Raw genomic sequence first — 24,146 nt, 5'->3', positions numbered from 1 at the left:
TGCAGAAACGTGCTCTTCTGATAACATTTTTTCTTAACTTTTTAATGCACAGATCAATCCAAAAGGTCAGAACCGCGGCGAGCTGAAGAATTTTATAAATTTCTAACACATATTCCTAACTTGGCACTACGAGATTTCGGGTTTTTGAGTAAGAATTTCACGGGGCATTACAAAACACCTCTAAGAAACCTTCGATATCTTGAGGATAACATGAAACTCAACCTGGAAAAATGTGCGTTCAGGGTTAGTCCCGAGAAATTCTTGGGGTTCCCGGTCTCTCAAAGAGGGATCGAGGTAAATCCCAACAAAATAAAAGCTATCGAGGTCGTTCCGGATCAATTGACAAATGTAAAGGAGGTACAAAGATTAACCGGGAGGTTAGCAGCCATAAGCATGTTCATTTCAAGATCTTTTGAGAAGTGCCATCATTTTTCTCACTTCGGAAAAAGAAAAACAATTTCGAATGGAGTTCAGAATGCCAGCAGGCCTTGTAAGACATAAAAACGGTACCTATAATGTCCCCCGTTACTCTCAAAACCGAGGGAAAGTGAATAGTTGCTAATATATCTAGCGGTCTCGGAAGTAGCGGTAAGTGTCGTTTTAGTGCGAGGAAAAGAGTATACGTAATTTCCTGTATATAATGTTAGTAAAATATTGCCGGGAGCAGAGCCCCGCTATCCGCACCTCGAAAAGCTGGCCTTAGCTCTTGTAGTCGCCTCTTGAAACCTTAGGCCTAATTTTCAATGCCACCCGATAGCCGTTGTGACAACCTTTCCCTTGAGGAATGTTCTTCACAAGCCTGAGTTGTCAGGCCGTTTGGCTAAATGGACAGTCGAAATTACTGAGTTCGACATTGTAACAAACCCAGAACTGCAATCAAGTCGCAAGTTTTGGCCGACTATGTGGCCGATTTTAGTCCTGGGTTAATGCCCCTAGCTAAAGAAGCAGTGTTGGTGTCGGAAACGACATCGTTGGCCGTTTGGTATTCACAAGACTAGGATTGTTCAAAAAAATTCTATTTGATTTAGGCAATAAACAGCCCGATAATCGTTAATCCGATATAAATCCATCCATTGTCTTATTGGATGACTAGCGGATTACAATATTTATAATTTGATAACTGATAAGCCGAACCGTCAAGCATAATTATCCACATGATCGCTCGATAAGCACCCCTAGGTTACTCCATAAAGTACAACATTTGAATGCATGGGAACAAGGGTACTTATATATGATGAACCTAATTTTATTTTATTTCTTTTAAAACAAAAAAACTTTTAAAGAAGTGTGAATGCGCATTTACCAGCCGGAGGACAACATATTTGTCGTCAAGCTCATGTCTGACCTAAGTGGGGGAAACCAGTCACTACAGGTACACGTGCATTATTGTGTGAAGTAGGTATATTTGCCTATTTCGTATCTAATTCCGAAAACCTTATCTTCATCTTCTTAGCTCCCTCTTTTACTTGGCAGTTCACAACGCTGAAGTCGCATTAGTATCAATTTTGGCAAAAGTGAGTTTCAAAAATTTCTTTTAATAGCGATAATTAAGTTCTAATAAAAACAGTTTCGCCACTAAAATATCTGAGACGGAACGGTCCTACCATCACACAAACTTTGGGCATGTTATCGTCAGGCTAGAATATTCTTGGACCCCCTGCCCATTAAACTCCGTCTGGAATACGTTCATCAATACTTTTAGCTAGCGTTTGAACATAGATTTAATTGAAACTAGAAAAAATAATTTTTGAAGTAGTTTTGAAAAATAATTTTTGGAAGTTGAAATTATGTTTGGACATGCATTTTATTTAAAAAAAAATTGAAGTTTTGTGAGTGGAAGAACAAGTTTCACCCATAATCTACCCTAAACTAGATTTTGGGAACTTGAAAAATAATTTCAAAAATTTTTCACAAATAGATCATTAATTTATGAACAAATAATCTTTTCAAAAAAAATTTGAAAAAACGTTGCCAAAATGTATGGCCAAAAGAGGCCTTAATTAGTAGTCCAATGTACATATGCTTTGCCACATTATTAATTCTGACAGTTAGCTACAGTAATGGAATCCGAGGATGGAGTCCCATTGGTTCATAGAAAGATGGGGAGTAGGCCACCATCACCATGGATGGTGGGTGCCCTGAATCTCCAAAGGTGCTTTCGCTGCTTGTTTTTCTGACTACTCACACAGAGGATTTTTCATTCTGCTTCTTCGAGAACTATATATCATATAATAATAACAAAATAATAATAAATAATAATAATAATAATAAAATCAGAATATATATATATATATATATATATATATATATATATATATATATATATATATATATATATATATATATATAGACACACACGCACGCTTCGTAGTACTACTTAACTGCATATATAGCATGTTAGTATATTTTAGTCTATTCATCCCTTGTATCACAAAAGTGTTAACGGCTTACATTTATATTATTTAGATAGTAAATACAAAAGTAATTTTTAATTTTGACCAATGTTGACCTGAAAAGCGACCAACTTTGGTCGCTAATTATACATAATTTTATATTAGCGACCAAAGTTGGTCGCTAAATTTAAATCAGATTTATTTATATTTTATATAATATTTAAAATAATAATATAATTGTTAAACGTTAGAACTGGGTCCCAGATTAGCGACCAAAGTTGGTCTCTATTGCAGTAAGCGACCAACTTTGTTCGCTAATTTTGAATTATATTTATTTATATTTTATAATTTTTTTAAATAATAATATAATTATTAAAATTTTATAACTGGGTCCCATATTAGCGACCAAAGTTGGTCTCTATCTGCTTACCCTTTAATTAGCGACCAACTTTGGTCGCTAATTTTAAATTATATTTATTTATATTTTATAATTTTTTTAAATAATATTATAATTATTAAAATTTTATAAGTGGGTCCCCCTTTAGCGACCAACATTGGTCGCTAATCTCAGTATTTCTTTGACCAAGCAGGTCTGACCAGTCCGGTCAACATTTTGACGAAATTATCGACCAAATAGCGACCAACTTTGGTCGCTAATGTATTTAAAATAATTATTTTATTATTTTCACCAATTTAGCGACCAACTTTGGTCGCTTTTCTTGATAGACCAACTTTAGTCGCTAAAGTTTGGTCGCTTTTTTCCGGAATTCTAGTAGTGTGTGTCTTTCTTTCAATAATCTAAAGTAATTCAACAAGCTAATAACTAATGAATGAACCTGGAATATAACATGGTGGTAATGTTCTATGTTTAGTTTTGGCAACCAAATTAGGCAGAACTTTGAACCCGTGAACAACACGTCACTTTGAACACCTTGAACAATTGGACTGCCTCACTCAACCGTATTAAGGGTGTTTAAAATCTAATATATAACCATATGAAGTAGTATTTAATTTATACGGTATTTGGCGAAGTGGCTACGCCACTGATAGGACTAGTATATATACTTCATCTGGATTATGAGAGGAGAAGAGTTTAACTCCAGAGTTAAACCAAACACTTGAAGAAACAAATGGGATCACTACTCAATGAGAGCTTCAGCATTGAGCTGCAGCAGCTTGATGCAGCTAGTACTGATACTGCAAGGAAGGAGAGGACTCAGTGGCTACTGACTTCTCCTAATCCACCAAGTCTTTGGCATGAACTCATTAATACAGTAAAAGAAACTGTTTTGCCCCGTGGAAAAACAACAAAACAATCAAGAAAAGGAGCTTTTTTCTCATTCATGCAAGGTTTATTTCCAATTCTTAAATGGGGAAGAAATTATAAAGCTACAAAGTTCAAGCATGATTTAATGGCTGGCTTAACTCTTGCCAGTCTCTGCATACCTCAGGTAATTAAAGCTATGGTTCTTACATTTCTGTTCCTCAATATGGCTTATGTAACATTTGATTAAAATATAAATTTGCTTGCAGAGTATTGGATATGCTAATCTTGCAAAACTTGATCCTCAATATGGCTTATGTAAGTTCCAAACACCAGTTTTTGCTTTGGTTCATGTCAATTTCTTGTTGTCCTTAGTTTATGTGTGTTTTCTCTTTTTGTTTCAGATACAAGTGTTGTTCCACCATTGATATATGCTGTGATGGGGAGTTCACGAGAAATCGCCATTGGCCCTGTTGCTGTTGTATCACTACTGCTTTCTGCTACGGTTCCCAAACTTGTAGACCCTGCTGTTGATCCTATTGCTTATAGGAATCTTGTATTCACTGCCACATTCTTCACCGGTGCATTTCAGGCTGTTTTTGGACTATTCAGGTACTCCTTCCTTTTATTTTATATGACGGTGTTTGATTGAGCATGAAATTTAAGAAAGAAAGACATGCTTTTGGCGCGTACCAAAAGTATCCTTCGAACTTGTGGTCCATATATGCCATAACACAGGGAGTAACAATATTATTTTGTCTTTTTTTTTTTTAAATAATATAAAACTTGGAAAGGATTGTAAAAATCGCTCTGCGTTTCCTGGAATATGGCTGTTAACTTATGTAGTATTTATCAGGTTGGGATTTCTAGTGGATTTTCTTTCACATGCTGCAATAGTTGGATTCATGGGAGGTGCAGCCATAGTAATAGGCCTCCAACAGTTAAAGGGTTTTCTAGGAATCAACCATTTCACAACCAAAACTGATGTGGTGTCTGTTTTGGTAGCTGTATTCAAATCATTCCATAATGAGCCAGTGAGCTTCTTCTTCATTTGAAATAAAACAAGTCTCCTCTTTCTCTTATCAGTCGCATTTTTTATCTTACTCTTGGCTTACTAAAATTTTCCTTTTGCACCTTTATAGTGGTTTCCACTGAATTTTATACTTGGCTGCTCGTTCCTCGTCTTCATCCTAATTACCAGGTTTATTGTAAGTAGCTAATTCTTTTTTTTTCTTTTAATCATCTTTTTCTCTTATTATATGGTAACTGCGTCCTGCATTTTATTCATCTCTTGGGAACCTGAAAAACTACAGGGAAAAAGGAACAAGAAAATGTTTTGGCTACCAGCAATGGCTCCTCTTGTATCAGTTATACTATCTACTTTGATAGTTTATCTTACAAAGGCTGATCAACATGGAGTCAAGATTGTAAAACACTTCAAAGGGGGTCTCCCTCCAAGTTCAGTTCATCAATTACAGTTCAAGGATCCACACATTGGAGAAGTTGCGAAAATTGGACTAATTTGTGCTATCGTCGCTCTTACTGTCTGTCTCTAATCTTTGTTTCTGTCTTCCACTTAATAGTTAATACTTCTTAAATATCCTTATACCAAAATACCTTAAAATTCTCCTCAGGAAGCCGTTGCTGTAGGCCGATCTTTCGCTTCAATCAAAGGCTATCATCTTGATGGAAACAAAGAAATGACAGCCATGGGATGTATGAACCTTGTGGGATCTTTAACTTCTTGCTATATAGGAACAGGTAAGCTGTCAATTAGACAATATTTTTTTATTCATTTTAGTATTATACTTTAATTTTGCTACTGATAAGTTTTTACTATAACATTGTTGCAGGTTCATTTTCAAGAACAGCAGTAAATTTCAGTGCAGGATGTGAAACTGTGGTGTCAAACATAGTTATGGCAATCACAGTACTCATATCCCTGGAGTTGTTAACTAAGCTATTGTATTATACTCCATTAGCTATACTTGCATCAATTATCATATCAGCCCTTCCAGGATTGATCGACATAAATGAAGCATATCATATTTGGAAAGTGGACAAGACAGACTTCATTATATGCATTGCTACCTTCTTTGGAGTACTCTTTGGCTCAGTGGAAATTGGTCTTCTAATTGCGGTAACTAAACCTTTCCCTACATCTATTTACCTAATTTACAGCTTCTTGGCTAATTATATGAATTTCATCTAAAATAAATAAATAAATACATAAAATAATTCTTATATAGCTGATATCAACTTGTTTCGGACTCGGTTAATTAGAAGAAATAGATAGTCATGTGAGCCATCTGTGTTTCTTCTTATTTTCCTATTTTTTTATAATGGAGTTTTATTATATTAACGACAGTTGATACTAGGTGATGCTCTTTCCCTTTCGTACCCCAAGGGGTCGTTTGGTTGGGAAACAAGTTATCTCGGGAATTGTTTCTCACCTTCCTATAGGAATTGTAGCGCAGGATAAGTTACCCCGGGATTAGTTATACTGCGATTTTATCCGTAGGATAAACTCACCTCAAATTTAATCCCCAGAATAATTATCTCTTATCCCTCGTGCCAAGAGAAAAGTAAAAATCACCTAACAGTATTTTGTCGCTGATATCTCTGTTGGATATATTGCAGGTTGGCATCTCATTTGGTAAAATAATAGTTGATACAATTCGACCAAGTGTAGAACTACAAGGCAGACTTCCTGGAACATACACCTTCTGTGACATTACTCAGTTTCCTGTGGCCACTGAAGCTCCAGGAATCTTGATAATTAGAGTCAACAATGCTTCACTCTGCTTTGCAAATGCTAATTTCATAAGACAGAGGTATAACTTAAATTTTAATGGAGGAAATTGAAAATAAAAACTAAATAACTCTGATTTTTTTTGTTCAATATTTATCTGTAATTTTCCTTTCTTTTTAAAGGATATTGAGGTTGGTCAAACACACCACTGATGGGCACACCAAGAAGAAGATTAATGTCTTGGTGCTCGATATGTCCAGTAAGTATTACTACTAATTGCACTACATCCAGTATTTTTTTTTAAATTTTTTTGGTTTTAATATTTATAGGACAAATTTCTTATTTCTCTCTCTGTCCAAAAAGGGATGATACTCTCAATTTGAGAGACAAATTTTTTAACATTGGTCATAAAATTTGTAGGTTTTTAAGTAAAATTTATATATTTGGAAACTATATAAAAAGTACTACAAGTCACAGAAATTAATAATTTACAATATTTAAAAGGTACATGAAAAAGTCGTGATCAAGGAACAACTCGTTTGACTCTCGAAATTTGAAAAGTATCATCCTTTCTTTGACCAAGAGTATATTTTATAGGAGTATATTTTTATGGCAGAATGACCTAGTAGACTCCTATACTTGTTCAGGTTTGTCATCCCGGTCCTTATATTCTGTGGAGTTTCATCCAAACACTTCTAGTTTATTAAAACCTACTTCATAAACCCTTCTGACCGTTGACCGAGCTTAGTTGGCATTTGTTTTGATGAGTCAGATAATTGCGTGATTACACGCTATAAAAAGCGCGTGCGTCAATTATTTTGATTAAAGAAATTATTTGAAAAATCACAAGAAAAAGAAACAATAAAAATAAATGAAAAAAGATTGAAAAAAATCCTAAAGACCCTTGCTTTCCGTCATGACCCCTTCCCGTCATAACCCCTTCCAACACCCATGTTCCCCTCTTCCTATCTTCTTCTTCCCCGTTCCTTTCCGCCCAACCCTTTTTTCTACCTCCCCCCTTTTATTAGGCTTTGATATTAAACAAAATTACCAACATAAAAATATTTTATTAATTTCACTTTGAAATCCCCTGTTAGCCTCCTCCCCTTCGTCATCCTTCATTTTTAACTGTCATCCACCACCAAGATTGAGGCTCTTCACTATTGATTTATCACCGTCAAATATTTTTTGATCAATTAACTTCAATAAGTTTGTGAAGAAGAATATGAAAGTTTATATTGTTTTGGTAAGTTTTATTGGTTTTTGGGTGAAAGTGAAGGCAAAAAAGAAATAAAAAAGATGGAATCTGTATTATCTTTATTTGAGATATGTTTTCTGCCTAAAAATATGATTTCAGATCTGTTTAGAGGGAGCTTTTGAGAAAATAGGATAGAGGAATAGATTATGAAATAAAAAAAAAACGGAAGGAAGGAGTTTCATGGTGGCCGGAGAAATTTTCGGCCATGGCAGTGGAGAATAGCAAGAAAAAAGTGATGGTGGGGAAGTAAAGAAAAATAAATAAAAAGTCAAAAGAGAAAAATGGTAAGTCAAAGTTATTTTAGATTTTTTGTCTAAATAAAAAATGATCTGGCATTTTTTATCTGATGTGGATTGTGACATAGCGCGATTGAGAGATACGCGGCGTCAGAAGGATTTGAGACACTCGTTTTTATCAGGTAGAAGTGTTTAGANTTATTTTATAAGTTTTTGTTTAGTAACCGGAAAACTTCAGCTCTAGAGCTGAAGTTTTTGTTTAGTAACCCGAAAATTTCAGCTCTAGAGCTGAAGTTTGCTAGTTATAAAATAAAAACTTCAGCTCTAGAGCTGAAGTTTTTGTTTAGTAACCCGGAAACTTCAGCTCTAGAGCTGAAGTTTCGCAGTTATAAAGGGAAGCTGAAGTTTTTTAAAAAGTAGGTACGGATGCAAACAAAAAGACAAAGTGGCTACAGGTTAAAAGGGGCGCTCAAATAGGACGTCTCGTGCAATTTTTAGAAGTAGGACTTGTTACAAAAAGTATTATAAATCATTATTTGTTTACCATTACAAATAATAAAATTTTGGAAATAAATATAAGAAGGTAGTATTGATATCATATAAAATGAAACAGATGGAAGATAAGAAGGAATCCCATGCAAAGTGGTTGTTGTTTAGGTAGAAGGCAACTTTATATGGGACCCACATCTTTTTGTCCCCACAATGCACATGTTCCAAAGAATCTAGCTATGAATGTTAAAATTGCAGATATATTCAATATTTACGTCAAATCAATAAATATATTTTTATTTATTTTATTTACCTATAATTTTATTATTTTTCTCGTTTCAATTTACGCGATGATTTATGAATTCGAGTGTCAAACAAGTTAACTTCTACTATAAATTCGAACATTAAATATTTAAGTGTTTGAAGTAAAATTTATATATTTAATGATTACGTAAAAAATACTATTAGTCGCGATAATTATAATTTAAATTATTTAAAAGACATATGAAAAATTATGGTAAAAAAGACTCATTTAATTCACGAAATTCGGATACCTCCACATAAATTGAGACAAAAAATTATTTAACTATAGTTGATTAAAGTATATTTTCGTTGTAATATATCAGAGATCATAATATATTAATATAATTTTATATAAATATCGAATTTATGTAAGCTATTTCGTTAATCATTGGTTCAAATTAGTTTTTAAAAGTTAGTCTTCGAATAAATGTTTGTACTTAAAAGTAATTGTGGGAAAGTTTGTATGTTAGATTAGTTGTTTTTACAAAAATCTAATTTATAAGAGCTAAACATTTTGTTTCCGAGAAAAAAAAAAACTAAAGAAGGCTCTAGCTATTGTGTTAATTCGATTTATAACAAGGGGCACTTCCGACTTTTCGTCTAGAGGTAAAAAAATGACGTTTCTGCTGATCTTATGTTCTAAAAGCCGGGAATTTCAAATTCTGTTATTTTGACAGAAAAAGCCGACTTCAAATTCCCTCTTTTATTTGTTTCAAAATTTCCTTTAAAAAAAAAGGGGAAACCCACTTTTTCCTCGGGAGATTTCGATGTTTTGACCAATTATAAATGTTATTTTAATTAGGCAGAATGGTCTAGTAGACTCCTATACTTGTTCAGGTTTGTCATCCCGGTTCTTATATTTTGTGGAGTTTCATCCAAACACTTCTAGTTTATCAAAACCTACTTCATAAGCCCTTCTGACCGTTGACCGAGTTTAGTTGGCATTTGTTTTGATGAGTCAGATAATTGCGTGATTACACGCAATAAAAAGCGCGTGCATCAATTATTTTGATTAAAGAAATTATTTGAAAAATCACAAGAAAAAGAAACAATAAAGAAATAAATGAAAAAAGATTGAAAAAAATCCTAAAGACCCCTGCTTTCCGTCATGACCCCTTCCCGTCATAACCCCTTCCAGCACCCATGTTCCCCTCTTCTTATCTTCTTCTTCTCCGTTCCTTTCCGTCCAACCCTTTTTTCTACCTCCCCCCTTTTATTAGGCTTTGATATTAAATAAAATTACCAACATAAAAATATTTTATTAATTTCACTTTGAAATCCTCTGTTGGCCTCCTCCCCTTCGTCATCCTTCAATTTTAACTGTCATCCACCACCAAGATTGAGGCTCTTCACTATTGATTTGTCACCGTCAAATATTTTTTGATCAATTAACTTCAATAAGTTTGTGAAGAAGAATATGAAAGTTTATATTGTTTTAGTAAGTTTTATTGGTTTTTGGGTGAAAGTGAATGCAAAAAAGAAATAAAAAAGATGGAATCTGTATTATCTTTATTTAAGATATGTTTTCTGCCTAAAAATATGATTTCAGATCTGTTTAGAGGGAGCTTTTGAGAAAATAGGATAGAGGAATAGATTATGAAATAAAAAAAAACGAAAGGAAGGAGTTTCATGGTGGCCGGAGAAATTTTCGGCCATGGCAGTGGAGAACAGTAAGAAAAAAGTGATGGTGGGGAAGTAAAGAAAAATAAATAAAAAGTCAAAAGAGAAAAATGGTAAGTCAAAGTTATTTTAGATTTTTTGTCTAAATAAAAAATGATCTGGCATTTTTTATCTGATGTGGATTGTGACATAGCGCGATTGAGAGATACGCGGCGTCAGAAGGATTTGAGACACTCGTTTTTATCAGGTAGAAGTGTTTAGATAAAACTCTATCAAGTATAGAGACCGGGATGACAAACCAGTATAAGTACAAGTGTCTAATAGGCTATTCTGCCTATTTTTATCCTTTTATTACTTGTTGAAGGTTTCCCTTTCATTTATTTGTTTATGTAATTCTCTGTACTTCACTAATTACTTAGAGCGATTTTTTCATAAAAGTTCTAGAAATTAAAGAAAAGGTAAAAAATAATAATAAAATAAAAAAATAAAGAAGAAACACACTTAAAGTGTACACAGTAGTGGTGTTAAATGAACTGTTTGAGTCAAGTTTGAGGGTTAAGCAGGTTGAATCAATAAATTAGTCGCGACCCAACACGTCAAAAGGTTAGTTAGGTCAAGTTTAGTAACAAGTCATGACATAACTTGATTACTAAACCTAACTCTGGATGGATTAGGCGGATTACATAGTCTAGTATGTAAACTGACACCTCCTTTACACCACTAGATCAAAAGATGATATATATATATATATATATATATATATATATATATATATATATATATATATATCCCTCAGATCCTACTTGTGGGATTTTACTGGATTGTTGTTGCTGTATATATATATATATATATGTATATCTAAATTAGATACATGAGAAAAGAGTTCAGTGTAATTTTTAATTTTTGATTTTTAATCCTACCTCTCTAATACGACATCGATTACATTCTTTGCAGATGTAATGAATGTGGATACATCAGGAATCGTGGCATTGGAGGAGTTGTACAGAGAATTGATTTCCCAGGGCATGCAAGTCAGGCTCTAATTTCCTTTTACTTTCTAATAATGTGCCTAATTTATATTAAGTGCATAGTAATTTATACTAATTAAAATGACGTTTTTTCTTTCCCTTTTTTCCTTTTTTGCAGTTAGGTATAGCTAGCCCAAGTTGGAAAGTGATTAACAAGTTGAAAGCAGCAAAATTTTTGGATAAACTTGGGAAAGGATGGATTTTTCTCACCGTGGGTGACGCTGTAGATGGCTGCTTAACTAGCAAAATGGATGTCTAAGAAAATAGCAATTGTTGTAAATCTAATGTCGTTCATGCTTGTTGATGTACAAAGAGGTGTGATTGATATGACGGAAAACATTTCAAGAAAATGTCTTCCCAAAATAAGTTTTTATTTTTTTGTCATGGTGGTTGATTGGTTGAGTGAAATATATTTTGGATTTTTTCTATTAAGATTGATAAAAATAGTAGTAATAATTGGATATGTAGTTGTTTGATGAAAAGTGTTGGTTAGGGGGAGCTTATTTGGGTTAGAAAGCTTCTTTTTTATCAGTTTAAACGACTTTTTTCAGAAAAGTTCTGTTCCGAAAACAATTTCGAACATTTTTGAAGTATTTAATCGAAAAATACTAGTTAGGAGACTTATGAGTTTCTCCTTACGGAAGCAGATTTGCAGCAACCACAACTTAACTTACGAGTAGGTAAAAATTATCACAAAGCGAAAAAGTTTCTTGGTTTTCACAGCCTAGATATCTTCTATAAGATGTAGAGAATTCAACTCTAACCGTCATTATTTCCCATAAAGAAACATTAAGAAAATCTTCTTTTTCTATACTCATAATGGTGTATTATAGGTTATAAGCAGAGACGGATCCAAGATTTAATATTTATGGGTTCCTGTAACGACCTCTACTAAATTTTCAATAGTAACTGGTTCGCATTCAAACATTTATATACATATTTAGTAAATTTTTCGAACACATTTACATTATTTGGACAAAATTTACTGAGTTCACATGAACCCGTAGGTGGGGAGGTGGATCCGCCCCAGGTTATAAGTAGGGTTTCAGGAGGAGGACAAACTAATGGGCTAACGAGCTAGTAATTAACACCTCTTATGGATGGATCCGACCCAATAGCTTCTTCCAACAATTTTTATGAAGCATTTCATCAAGAAAACTGTCCAAATCATGTGGTAGGAAACCAGCACTGAGAAGTACATGCAGTAGTGCGTTACATATGTTAGGTGATTATGCTTGGAGGGGGAACAATGCAAATATTGACTGAAGGAGATTATATTGGAGTTATCTGAACACCAGTATAATAATTTGACTTTCCAAAGATAGAGCTTTCAAATTTCAATTATGTTTCATAGGGACCAGGAAATGTTAGGCCTCTACATGAAGGTTGGCAGCAGTATGGACCGTTATCAGCACGCCACCATATACATAATCTATGGCTTTATAGGAGCACTATGTAAACTGAGTGGTCCATTTCTGAGAAACGAAAAGTATAGGCAGAGAAAAGGCAAGGAAAAATAACCAGAAATATTGCTGATAAAAAAAAAATACAAAGAAAGACTTTTATTTAAGTCTGATATAGTCATGGATTGAGTAGGGGAACAAGTAACCGATATAACAGTAGCAGCAGCAGGATCTCCACAAAATTGTCATATTGTAAACCCAGTACTGTACATCTAAGAAATTAACGATCGAGCTCTCACCTAAACTTGTGGAGGTGCCGCTTTAAAAGCTTGAGTCAATTTGGATAGCTATATATGTAGCCAAATTTACCAATAAGAGAACTTGCCAAAGCATAGAAAAATGAATTTTAGGTTTAGTTAGATATACACTACTCCTAGCTTTTATTAGTTTGATTTGGTAGTTAAACAAATTATATAAAAATAAAGAAATATATTTTTCTTACGTGCAAATCATTCAAAAAGGCAGTCATTGTGGTGTTAGTTGTCACCCCTTTCTTGATCATGTACCTCGTGGTAACCGGTAGCCTCATTTTTTTTTGAAGGTTAAAGATATTATATTAATACTACTAATAATAATATTTCACGATGCTATCTTAGGGAACGTGTTCCATTGATCCACCGTGAGGTTCCATGCTGCCTAGGAACATTATCATTACCTAGTGAAGCTAGAATATTACATGCCGACAAACTACATGTCCGGAAACTATTACATCCCTCCTTGTCCTTAAAATACACATTTAGCAAAATTAGGAGGTTCCGCAAAATAGCTAGTTATATTATAGCTATGTTGAAGTAGTGCTTCCTTGGCCAAATGGTGTGCAACCCTGTTGCCCTCTCGAAAATTATGCTTCATTCGGATCTCCCCTCTCTCCATTAGCTTCTCCATTAAGTACCTGCATTCATAAAGTAAAGTGTTGTAAGTAGGATAATCCTCTTCTAAGAAATGTATTACCTCAGTAGCATCTGTCTCAATTTCACATGGAGTGAAATTTCCCTTCATAAGTGTTTGCAAAGCTTGTCGAAAAGCTAGTAACTCTGCATGGATTGGTGATATACTTGCACACTTTGTGTAGAAATCCAGTGTCCATTCTCCCTTATTGTTTCTTATGACTCCACTGATGCCCCCATGCAAGTGCTCTTCGTTGAAAGCCCCATCGATATTAATCTTGTACCAATCCTTAGGAGGTGGATGCCACTTGACTTTGACTTTAATGGATGTATTACTAGTAATGTGTGGAATAGCTAATAAAGAATATTCCAGAGCATGGTTAAACATTTTTGTGGTGTTTATTTTATTACTAGTGTTGTTAATATTATTCTCATTTCTAGTTTTCCATATTGTCCATAATGCAAACGGAAAAACTTCTTCCCAATTGATGAGATTGTTTGGTATGTTAGGAGCTTTTTTTCTTAGGAAATTCACCCAATGCTCTTGTGGCAGAGGGTTGTTTAAAGGAACACCTATAGATGTCCAGAAAAGCTTTGCCACTTTACAATCCCAAAAAATGTGAAGAATAGATTCATTAGTTCTACAATTAGGGCAGTTTGTGTCTATGTTAACATCTATTTTCCCTACCGGTAACCTCATGATTATGAAAGCATGCAAATTAGAGAAGATTGGTCTTGAAATGCATGGATAAATATATGGACTATTGAAATATGTGATCATGTACCTAGGTTGGGGAAACCAGTCACTAAGGGTATATGTGCATTAATGTCAAGTAGGTATATTTGCCTATTTCGCATCTAATACTGAAAATCTTATCTTTAATTTGACTCTTGGAAACACTAAGTAGGCGTTTGGCCATAAGTTTTGGAAAATATTTTTTAATTTTTTTTCCAAATATATGTGTTTGGTTATAGAATTAATCTAGTTTTTGGGAAATTTGAAAACCAAAACTTCAAATCCCAACTATAGCTTAGGACCTCTTTTTGGGTCAAATTATGAAGCATTTGAGACTTTTAGCAAAAAAGGAAAAAAATAAATTTTTAACATGTCAAAACTTGCCCCAAATTTCATGTTCAAACACATTTTCAATTTCAAATCAAACTTCACATAAACCAGCTTTTTCAAAAAATATTTATTATGCCAAAGGCTTTCAGTGAACTATTGAAGCTATCGAGAGAGTACCAAATGCTGATGGTGACAAAGGTTACCGCTTTCGGTGGACGCGGAGCCAACGTGTCCAGTCGAAGAGCTTCTTACTTTCATTTTCCCCTTGTAGACAATAAATTTGCGTCGAGAAAATAAAATCAAGACCGAAAAATATTGCAACAATCGTAGTATTTGATTTTGAATATTTGAGTGTTACAATCTCTATGAATCCTCTGATTCTTCTTTCCAATAGTAAATAAATTCAAGGGGCCTTTGAGCTTGATCTTGAATCTATGTTTGTTGCCTCGAACGATGATCTTGAATTCAACTGGCACGAACTTTGATTTGAACTCGCACTCCTTGAACCTTGACTTGTTCTTCGTTCTTGAGCTTGAACTTGATTTGTTCTTCGTTCTTGAGCTTGAACTTGATTTGTTCTTCGTTCTTGAGCTTGAACTTGATTTGTTGTTCGTTCTTGAGCTTGAACTTGATTTGTTGAACTTGAACTTGATTGCTTGAAGCTTGAAACTTGTGGTGGAATTTGCGGTGTTTGATCCAAGAGCTCTCTCTTGCTTCTTGTTATAACTTCTGGTGTCTTTTCTGAGTAATGAAGACCCCTATTTATAGTTGTGGAAGGGAAGAGTCATGATAAGAACAAACTCTTTCTGACCAGTCAAATTGAAGGGTGACATGGCCGCATTTGATTGGCCAGAACATATCACTTGCACACTTGGCGCGATTTCATTGGCCTTTTAGTGTGACTTGGCATGCCTTGTCATTTTGACATGTGGCATGATCCTATTGGTTCTTCCGCTTGACTTGGCATGCCACGTCATTTCACGCGTGGCACCAAACTGGGCCTCTAGGAAGATGTCATCTTGGGCTTAATGAAGTGTGCTTATTACTTTAGCCCAATTAAATGGACTAGCCCAATGAATTAAGACTTATTTATTTAATCCATATATATTAGACTTATATAATTAATTCAATTATATTAGCCCACATATTTATTTGGACCAATATATATTGAATTTGAAATATAATCCAAATTATTTTATGAATTTAATTTTAATAAAATTCATATGCCTACACCCCTCCTCACGTAGGAGCGCATCTTGTTTTCAAAGATGAGTTGTAGATGAGTCGGTTCGATCACCCCATATATCGACGGTTTTTTAATGTGTTTCAGACCCGAAAGGAATGGAAATTGAAAGAAGAATATGTGTGCACTATCTATGGGGTGGAGTGACTATTCTTAATCTTCTCTTCCCTATCTCCCCCTTTGGAATCTCCGGGAAGGAAAGGTCATCCATCACTCAACTTGGGCATGTTTTTGGGCGAGCTCTCGAATATTCTTGCACCTTAAAATTTATGATCTATTCAGTAAACTCCATGCAACCATATTATGGTGGAGCGTACCCATTATTCTCACTGTAGACACAGCAATCGAATTTGAGGACATACGGAGGCACTTTTAAGACTCTCTGTTCATTGAAAGATGGAGAGTGTACCACCATTGGCGCACTGCATCTTTTAGGCGGGGGCGGAGCTAGAGTCCTGCATATGGATCCGGACGCAAATAGTAGCTTTAGTCCAAATCTTTTGTATTTGTATTAAAAAATCATTAAATATGTATAAAAAATAAATTTAGAACCCAGTTACTATTACATGATGTCGCTATTCTATTATTTAGAACTCATAAAGTTTATATCCTGACTCCGCCTTTGCTTTAGGGGTGCTTTCGCTGCTTGCTTTTCCGAGTACTCGCAAGGGATCTTTTATGCTGCTTAATTATTGGGGTACTAATACTATATCGTTCAACAGAAAGGAACTTGATAGAATATTTACTGGTTAAACTGTTGAAAATTAAATATGTCCTCTGTATAGTAGTATTGACAACAATTTAATAATAACACTGTTGAGATTATAGAGCCCAGGCAGCATAGTATACAGGCAGTAAGTCCCTCTGTATAGTTGTATTGACAACTATTTAATAATAACAATAATAATAATAATAATAATAATAATAATAATAATAATAATAATAATAATAATAATAATAATAATAATATAATATCATATATACCACTAGGCGATTTATATGTATTCGGAGTCTTTCTCTGTCATTAACTCGTTGTTGATGTCGCGTGATAATAATACGCACTGTGAGCATGTGATTTTTGCCCTATTCAAAATACTCCTATAAAATCAAAGAAATAGATTTTTTTCCCAATTATTTGCTATTTTATAGGATTTTTGTAGGATTTCGTTTGTATTTTTGTGCACATTTAATTTTTATAAAAAATCATGAAAATGCCCCAAAAATGTCAAAAACACCATGCATTGCATTTAGATTTTGTTTCCATATTTTTAGGATTAATTAGTTAAATAAGTGCTTTATTAAAATGGAAATCACAAAATTGGCTCATTTTTACATTTTTAGTTTTAATTTTAGATTAGTAATTTTGCTCTTTTAACTTAGGATCACCTAATTGTTATAATTGGATAATTAGCTTAATCTTACAATTTAGATTAATTTAGGAATTTGATTTAGGATTTTTAATTAAAGAAAATAAAAAAAATAAAAAAGAAAACAAAGAAAAAAGAAATAATAAAAGAAATTGGAAAAGAAAAAGGGCCTAATTTAAAATTGGGCTAATTTTTAATCCCAAACCCATCCAAAATCCAGCCCACTCCATTCCAACCCGGTCTAGGCCCTTCCCTTCAAAAAACGTCACCCCTTTTTATCCCAGCCGTTGATCATCGTGGATCTAACAGTTGGGATCTAATTAGCCCATTACTATAATACTGTCCGAACAAGGCCCACCCCCTATCGAACCCCCTTTCATTTCACATTCTTCATCCCTAAGTGAACCAAACCCTAGCCGCCCTTATACCCCACGCTGCCTCCGCCGCTGACCACCCGCCGAAAATCGCCTCACGGCAGCGCCGGTGCTCCAAATCGCTCCAAATTAACACCCTTTGATCCTGAGCCCTTTCCCAACACCATCCCACTATCAGCTTTCCCCAAATCCCCACCTAAATCCACCAATATCAGATCCGAGATCCAAGCCTAAAAACCCTAGTTCACCCAAACCACCCTAAAATCACACCCTACACTCCTCACACCCCTCTGAACCCTAAACTACAGTCAATTCCCCAAAAGCCCCCTTTAATTTCCCCAAATATTAAATCCGGAAATCTTGAACCCTAGTTTTTCTCCTCTTTTGATTTTCTTCAGTCAACTTGTGTTTGTTTGAACCCAAAACCTCCATTAGTCGACTGTTCTTGTTGAGAACAGTCGATTAATGGTAGTTTAAGTTCATTTCACCCCTTTGAGGTTCGATCGAATCCCTAACTGGTCCGGATTTGGAACGAGTTCTGGTAATCCCTTTGCTCTTCTTTTCTCCTTTCCTCTTCTGATTATCCCTTTCATCTCCTTTCTTTTGCTTTTGTTTTTTTTTGTTGTTAGCTGCATGTTTTAGGTTCTTCTTTTCTCTTGTTCAGAATTGCCGTGTTTGTTTATTTTTGCATCTGGTGATTAGATTAGTCAAAAGCATGTTAAAATTTCATCATCTAAAGTTTAATTTCAATTGCATAAACTTAGTTTAATTAGGATTCATCTTTAGGTTTGATACATGAAATGATTCTGCTTTTTCTTCCACTTTTCTATCTTAGGTTCAATATTTGTTTAGGATCATTTTTAGTCTATCTTTGCAGTTCCATGTTAATTTTTGTTTGATTACTCTGTAGATGCATTAGTCGTTTAAATCATTTTTTGTTTAGGTTTAATTAGATAAGCATTTTTTATTTACTGATTAGCTTAATTTTAGGTTTAAATTGCATCATCATATTTTTTGTTTGTCATTTAGAGTTGAATGTTGAGTCCTTGTTTGTTCTTTCTTTTGTTGGTCTTGATCCGTAAATCATTAGAAACTTGTAGGGTCTTAATTGAACTAAAAGAAACTTAAGGGAATTTCACAACTTAAAAAATAATATCTAGGAAAGGAAAGTTCTAGAAGTACCAGCTGTCCAAAAAATAATTTTAAAAGATGCTGAAATGGACATCTGGACATTTTATCCTCTAAAAATATGTTGTACTATCTAAGGAATTAGGGTAGAATATTCCGTAGATGCCATTTTTGGATATGCACTATAAAAAGAAAGCCATTCACCCATTTTTCACACACATTCATCAGCATTTTCTGCACCCAAAAGCTGTGAAAGAAAAAGAGAAAACTCCTTGAAACCTTTTTCCTGAAAACTTCAGTTTTTCCGATTAAGCTTCTAGGCTAATTTTCTGATACTCTGATTTTGGAGACATTTGAGTGTTGATTCTGGTTTTTTTGGGTTGGTTTTACACTGTTGCGGCTTGGTCTTTTGTTTACTGCTCCTTCCTTAAGGTTTTGGTCAAACATTTCATCTGTTTACTGCTTTTTTCTTGCTGCTGCAAGGTGCTAAGCTCACTTTTCCTCATGTATTGCTTGTTTTGAGATATAGTATCAGCAAGTTTGCAAGATATGTATAATGAATGAGTTTCCATGTGATATTTGACTGATTTGGAATAAATGTAGTAGATTTTATTGGTTGAACATGAAAATGCACCAACATGACTCCCTTTGTTTGGCTTACTAATGTTTGTAACTCCTTCTTTAAAATATGTCTAAGTTTGAAGATTTTTAGGCAAGACCTTATACTAAATGTGAATTTCGATTGCTAAAGTGGTCTTCCTTCTTTCTTTCTGCTGCTTTGTCATTTTAGTTAAGAATACACCAGCAAATGGATTTCTGCAAATACTGAAATGTGTACTTTATTTCTGTTATTTTGTATATGAGTGGCAATAAGGCAAAGAAATTTCAGAGCTGGAATTGAAGGCTTGGCTTGTAGGAAACAGCTCTATAGCTGAATTTCTTACAAGCTGAAGTTGGTTCAAAGGGTTTTTGTAATAGCTGAAAGACTTAGAGTTAGGAAAATGTTACTTTTTATCTTAAACTTTTCTTGCTTTTCTTTTAGACACATAGTTGTATTTAGGAGCATGTTTTAATGTATGGACTGTTGGATGTTAATTTCAAATTCGATTATGTCTGATTACTAGTTTAAGGTCATAACAAGATGATTTACCTTGTAATAAGCATAGCCCCATTATTGCAGAATTGTTTGAATACAACTTGGGCCAGACTTGCAACAAGGCCAATCTGGAATTATTTGAGCAAGTCTGGGCCCAGGCTACTGGGCCTGGGCATTAAACTCAATAGTGTAGTTCAGTTATAAAGGTTTTTCTTGTGAACAATAGTGCAAATTCATGCCTTTTATGTCCTGCAAATCACAATAGTGAAATTAATCTTCAAAGCTTGAATTGTATTTTGAATTTTTTTTACGTATTCTGATTCTTCTATATTAAAAATGAATCGTTTGTTGCAATTCTTTTGATAAATGTGTAAGTATGGCTAGTTCAGATATAGAGGTGGATAGGCCCAGTTAGAAATGATTAGTGATTGGGCCCGCCTATTATAAGCCCAATGTGGGCCAGCCTTGTTCAAAATCGGACCAGTCAAGGCCCTTGAATCTCTTTCATTTTTGGGCTGAATTCTGAGCCCAATACAGCTTCAATGTGGGTTTGGCCCTGACCAAATAACCTAATGGGCTACTGCTAGCCCGATTCCCCTTATCCAAAAAAAAAATGACTAAAGGCTCAATACCTATACACCAAAGCATTGTATATAATTAATAGCTTTATATTAAGTTCAAATTAGTTTTAAATAAGAACATCCTTAGATTGCTTTAATTAAGTATAATTCTTTTAAAATAAATTAAGGTGCGCCATCTACAATTGAATCACCTATGGCACTCACATTAGTATTATAACTTAGGCATTAAGCAATTTTGAACATTCGTAGCTTGCTTTAGGCGCGACTTAATCTATTATCGTGATTGAGTACACGTTCGCGTGACATGATTATGATCCTAATAACAAAATCGAGGTATGCATTCGCGCAACTTTGACCGAACTTTCTTAATAATGATAAAGCGTGATTAATTGTGGACACGTATGTGTGACATGATTCTTGACGCGCCTAACGGAACTCGTTTTTGGTTAATTTCTCTTTAATTAGGAATAATCAAGCAACTAAAAGCGGTTAAAGGGATAAACACACATAGGTCCTAAAATGAGTAGTGAAACAATTTAAGCCAAGTATAAATTGCTAAGCGACCGTGCTAGAACCACGGAACCTGGGAATGCCTAACACCTTCTCCCGGGTTAACAGAATTCCTTATCTAGAATTTCTGGTTCGCAGACTTTTAAATAAAGTCGAAAATTTCCTCGATTTGGGATTTAAAAATAAACCGGTGACTTGGGACACCAAAAATAAATTATTTCAAGTGGCGACTCTGAAAAAATAAATAAAATAATCCCATATCGAATAATGTCACTTTAATTGGAAAAAACTCCCTTATATACCTCTCGGGTGTAAAAAGGAGGTGTGACAGCTCTGGCGACTCTGCTGGGGATAAAGAACCCAGAACTTCTCGTTCAAGGTTCTAGAATTCGAGCTTATTAATGTGATTTTTATTTGGCTTTATTTATTGTTGATATTACTTTACTTTGTGTACCTAATGTGCTAATTGCCGTTTATTTACCGCTTTGATATTACTTGAACTGTATTAAACTGTTTCCTTACGCCTCCCTTCTGAGTCTTCTAAAAAATGGTGCACACGTTCGCGTGGCCCACTTTTTCTGTTACAAGTTATACCAAATAAAACGAGGTTGGGCCAACAACAGGGCCGGGTAGACTTTCGTGCTCCCGGTACGTTGCCCCCTCTTCGTCTCGAGTTGTTCTCTCGGGTAAGAAAGCCTTGAACACAACCCCAGGTTTAAACATAGAATAATGTAACCTCATGCCCGTCCCTAGTAGGAACGTTTATTTGCATCACGTGTATTCGACCTTGGGGACTCAAGACAGGGGTTGGGTCCGTCTAGGATAGGTGTACCCAAAATAACAGACCATCCTGATGCATCCTACGTGCTATGTGAACATTTATTTGTTTCGGCTTGCATGTTGACCGGCTAGGAAAAGAAAATCAAGAGAAAAACCAAGAGTGAGGTAGGATAGAGAATTCACCCGATTCGGAAAATCCCGGTATTTGAAAATGCCTCAAAACTCTGCCAAAATTTTTGAAAAAAAAGGAAGAAAGGAAAATGTATCTCAAAGATGAAAGTGAGTCAATATCATGTTTTTCCAATTATGTCAAAATTGACCGAACTACGCAGGTCTGATTCTCACCGGATGTGGGATACGTAGGCAACCTACATAAGGTTCGGCCTCATTTTTTGCAAACATAAAAATAATCAAATAAAGTGTAGTTCAGGGCTTTTGGTCAAAAGAATAAGCCGACCCAGCTTCGGTTATGTCTTAAGCCATTCTTGTCGAGATAGCCTTAGATTATCTTTCAATTGTCGAAGGGCTATTTTCGTGAAGAACGGGCAAGTCTGTCAGTGAGTTGTCATTTTTCCCATAAAGTACCTTCCCCCGGCCTCAAAATTTATTTGGAATTGTGAAGGGGCCACGTTTACAAAAATGACCACTTTTGCTAAAATAGCATGGGGAGGCCACTTTCCTTTGAGTTTCTCTTTTTAGAAATCGGAAACCTGTTTCACAAAAGAGTCCACCGGAGTCAGCCTTAACCTTAACCATCCACAGGTACCAAGATGAACACAGTCCAGAACCCGACACTATTGATCATAGAACAGGCTCAGCTGTAGTTGCGTATGTGGTGGTGTGATTTGGATGAAGATGGTCAGGATTGGGTAAAAGAGCAGTTGGGTGCCCTTACAGACATTTTGGAAATCAAACCACGGGAGAATTTAATCAAGGCCTTGGTAACCTTTTGGGATCCTGTGCACAATGTTTTTCGTTTCTCGGATTTTGAGCTCACCCCTACTCTGGAGGAAATAGCTAGATACATTCACTTTGGCCGGGATTTGAAAAAACAACAGCTTATATTGCCGAGGACTCCCTCTATGCACAAATTCTTTGATCTTCTTAATATCAGCAAACAAATGAAGAAGGCTCATGTGAACAAAGGATGCTGTTCCTTTTAATTTTTGTATTCCAGATTTAGGCATTCAGTCGGGTTCGAAACACATGAAAAGGGATATAACAACAAACAGGACAAGAGCATTTGGCAAATTCATCGTAGTTTCGCTTTCATAGTGGTGTTCTTGGCAATCATAGTCTTTCCAAATACAGAGGGGACGATAGATACCCGCATGGCCAGAGTTGCACAAATCCTCACTACAAAGAAAGATCACACGCTTGCTCCTTTACTGTTGGCAGACATTTATCGGGCATTGACATTATGTAGATCCGGGGCTTAATTCTTTGAAGGCTGTAATGTTCTTCTACAAATGTGGTTGATCGAGCATCTCACCATCATCCCAAATTCATGAGCTATGGTTCAAGCAAAGATAACTTCATCAAGAGTTACGAGGGAAAGGTGAAAGACTACAATGCTCCAGAAGGGTTTGAAGCCTGGGTCTCCCACTTGAAAACTCTAAAAGCAAGTCAGATCTAGTGGACTATAGGATGGCTTCCGGTTACGGAAATCATGCATATGACGGCTACAAAGGGTTACCTAATGTTGATGGGTTTGAGGAGTGTTCATCCATATGCACCGCAGAGGGTCTTAAGGCAGTCGGGGAGATATCAGGTGGTGCCCGAAGATGAAGATCTAACCACCCAGGTCATCGAGCTACTTCCAGAAGCTACATTGCCCGAAGTTTTAGTCCAGCAGGATTGGAATGGTTGCCGATATCTGAAAAATGACACCCAGGTACCAGATGTTGCAAAGGGGGAAGTGGATCCAGATTATGCAGTGTGGTTTGAGAGAAAGTCTTGTGCAAGTAATGAGCCAGAGCCCGAACCAGAGCTTGAGATACCAGCAAAGAGACCGCATGTCCAGGCTTTTGATGACAAAGTCCGGGAAAGGTTGGCCTGGGAAGAGAAGGAGAAAAAGTATCAAGCCGCCATTCACACTTTGGAAGAGAAATTGAGTAACGTTGAGTTCAATAATGATCTACAAATGCAAGAAGCTGAAGGTGAAAGGAGAAGGTTGGCCCAAGAAAATGAAGCCCTCCCAGCACAAATCCGGAAGATGAAAATAGCAGCTAAAAACCCGGCCAGAAGCGGAAAAGATGAAAAACTCATCCATAGCCTTAGGCGGAAAGTATGTGACTATGGGGATGAT

The 24,146-nt window shown here is 35.2% G+C and overlaps 2 protein-coding genes across 3 annotated transcripts; one reads left to right on the top strand and one right to left on the bottom strand.

The window, feature by feature from the left end:
- Positions 1-3,464: 3,464 nt before the first annotated feature.
- LOC109218160 (low affinity sulfate transporter 3-like) lies at positions 3,465-11,775 on the top strand. 2 transcript variants are annotated; one of them, XM_019382502.1, is made up of 12 exons: positions 3,465-3,844; positions 3,927-3,975; positions 4,062-4,269; positions 4,514-4,691; positions 4,800-4,865; positions 4,971-5,201; positions 5,292-5,418; positions 5,511-5,797; positions 6,298-6,491; positions 6,592-6,668; positions 11,270-11,346; positions 11,462-11,775. In XM_019382502.1, exons 1-12 carry the CDS (start codon positions 3,524-3,526, stop codon positions 11,600-11,602), a joined length of 1,956 nt encoding a protein of 651 aa, XP_019238047.1. In that variant the 5' UTR covers positions 3,465-3,523; the 3' UTR covers positions 11,603-11,775. The 2 variants fall into 2 exon arrangements, with proteins under 2 accessions (XP_019238047.1, XP_019238048.1); XM_019382503.1 differs by lacking the exons at positions 3,465-3,844; positions 3,927-3,975 and adding an exon at positions 3,879-3,892.
- Positions 11,776-13,647: 1,872 nt separating this feature from the next.
- LOC109218159 lies at positions 13,648-14,081 on the bottom strand. The gene is made up of 2 exons (XM_019382501.1): positions 13,758-14,081; positions 13,648-13,698 (listed from the first exon to the last, which is right to left on the bottom strand). Exons 1-2 carry the CDS (start codon positions 14,079-14,081, stop codon positions 13,648-13,650), a joined length of 375 nt encoding a protein of 124 aa, XP_019238046.1.
- Positions 14,082-24,146: the final 10,065 nt, after the last annotated feature.

Source organism: Nicotiana attenuata, unplaced genomic scaffold (genome assembly GCF_001879085.1).
Source record: "Nicotiana attenuata strain UT unplaced genomic scaffold, NIATTr2, whole genome shotgun sequence".
Lineage (NCBI taxonomy): Eukaryota > Viridiplantae > Streptophyta > Magnoliopsida > Solanales > Solanaceae > Nicotiana > Nicotiana attenuata.
The sequence above is the reverse complement of the archived record's forward strand: the minus strand, read 5'-3'. Positions and strand labels throughout refer to the sequence as shown.

Excerpts from the sequence above, each read along its gene's own strand:
- LOC109218160 (XM_019382502.1), top strand. The coding sequence starts at position 3,524 with ATGGGATCACTACTCAATGAGAGCTTCAGCATTGAGCTGCAGCAGCTT. Across the intron at positions 4,270-4,513 it reads GCTGTTTTTGGACTATTCAG|GTTGGGATTTCTAGTGGATT; the intron begins GTACTCCTTCCT and ends AGTATTTATCAG. Across the intron at positions 5,419-5,510 it reads TTCTTGCTATATAGGAACAG|GTTCATTTTCAAGAACAGCA; the intron begins GTAAGCTGTCAA and ends ACATTGTTGCAG.
- LOC109218159 (XM_019382501.1), bottom strand. The coding sequence starts at position 14,081 with ATGTTTAACCATGCTCTGGAATATTCTTTATTAGCTATTCCACACATT. Across the intron at positions 13,699-13,757 it reads TTGAGACAGATGCTACTGAG|GTACTTAATGGAGAAGCTAA; the intron begins GTAATACATTTC and ends TTATGAATGCAG.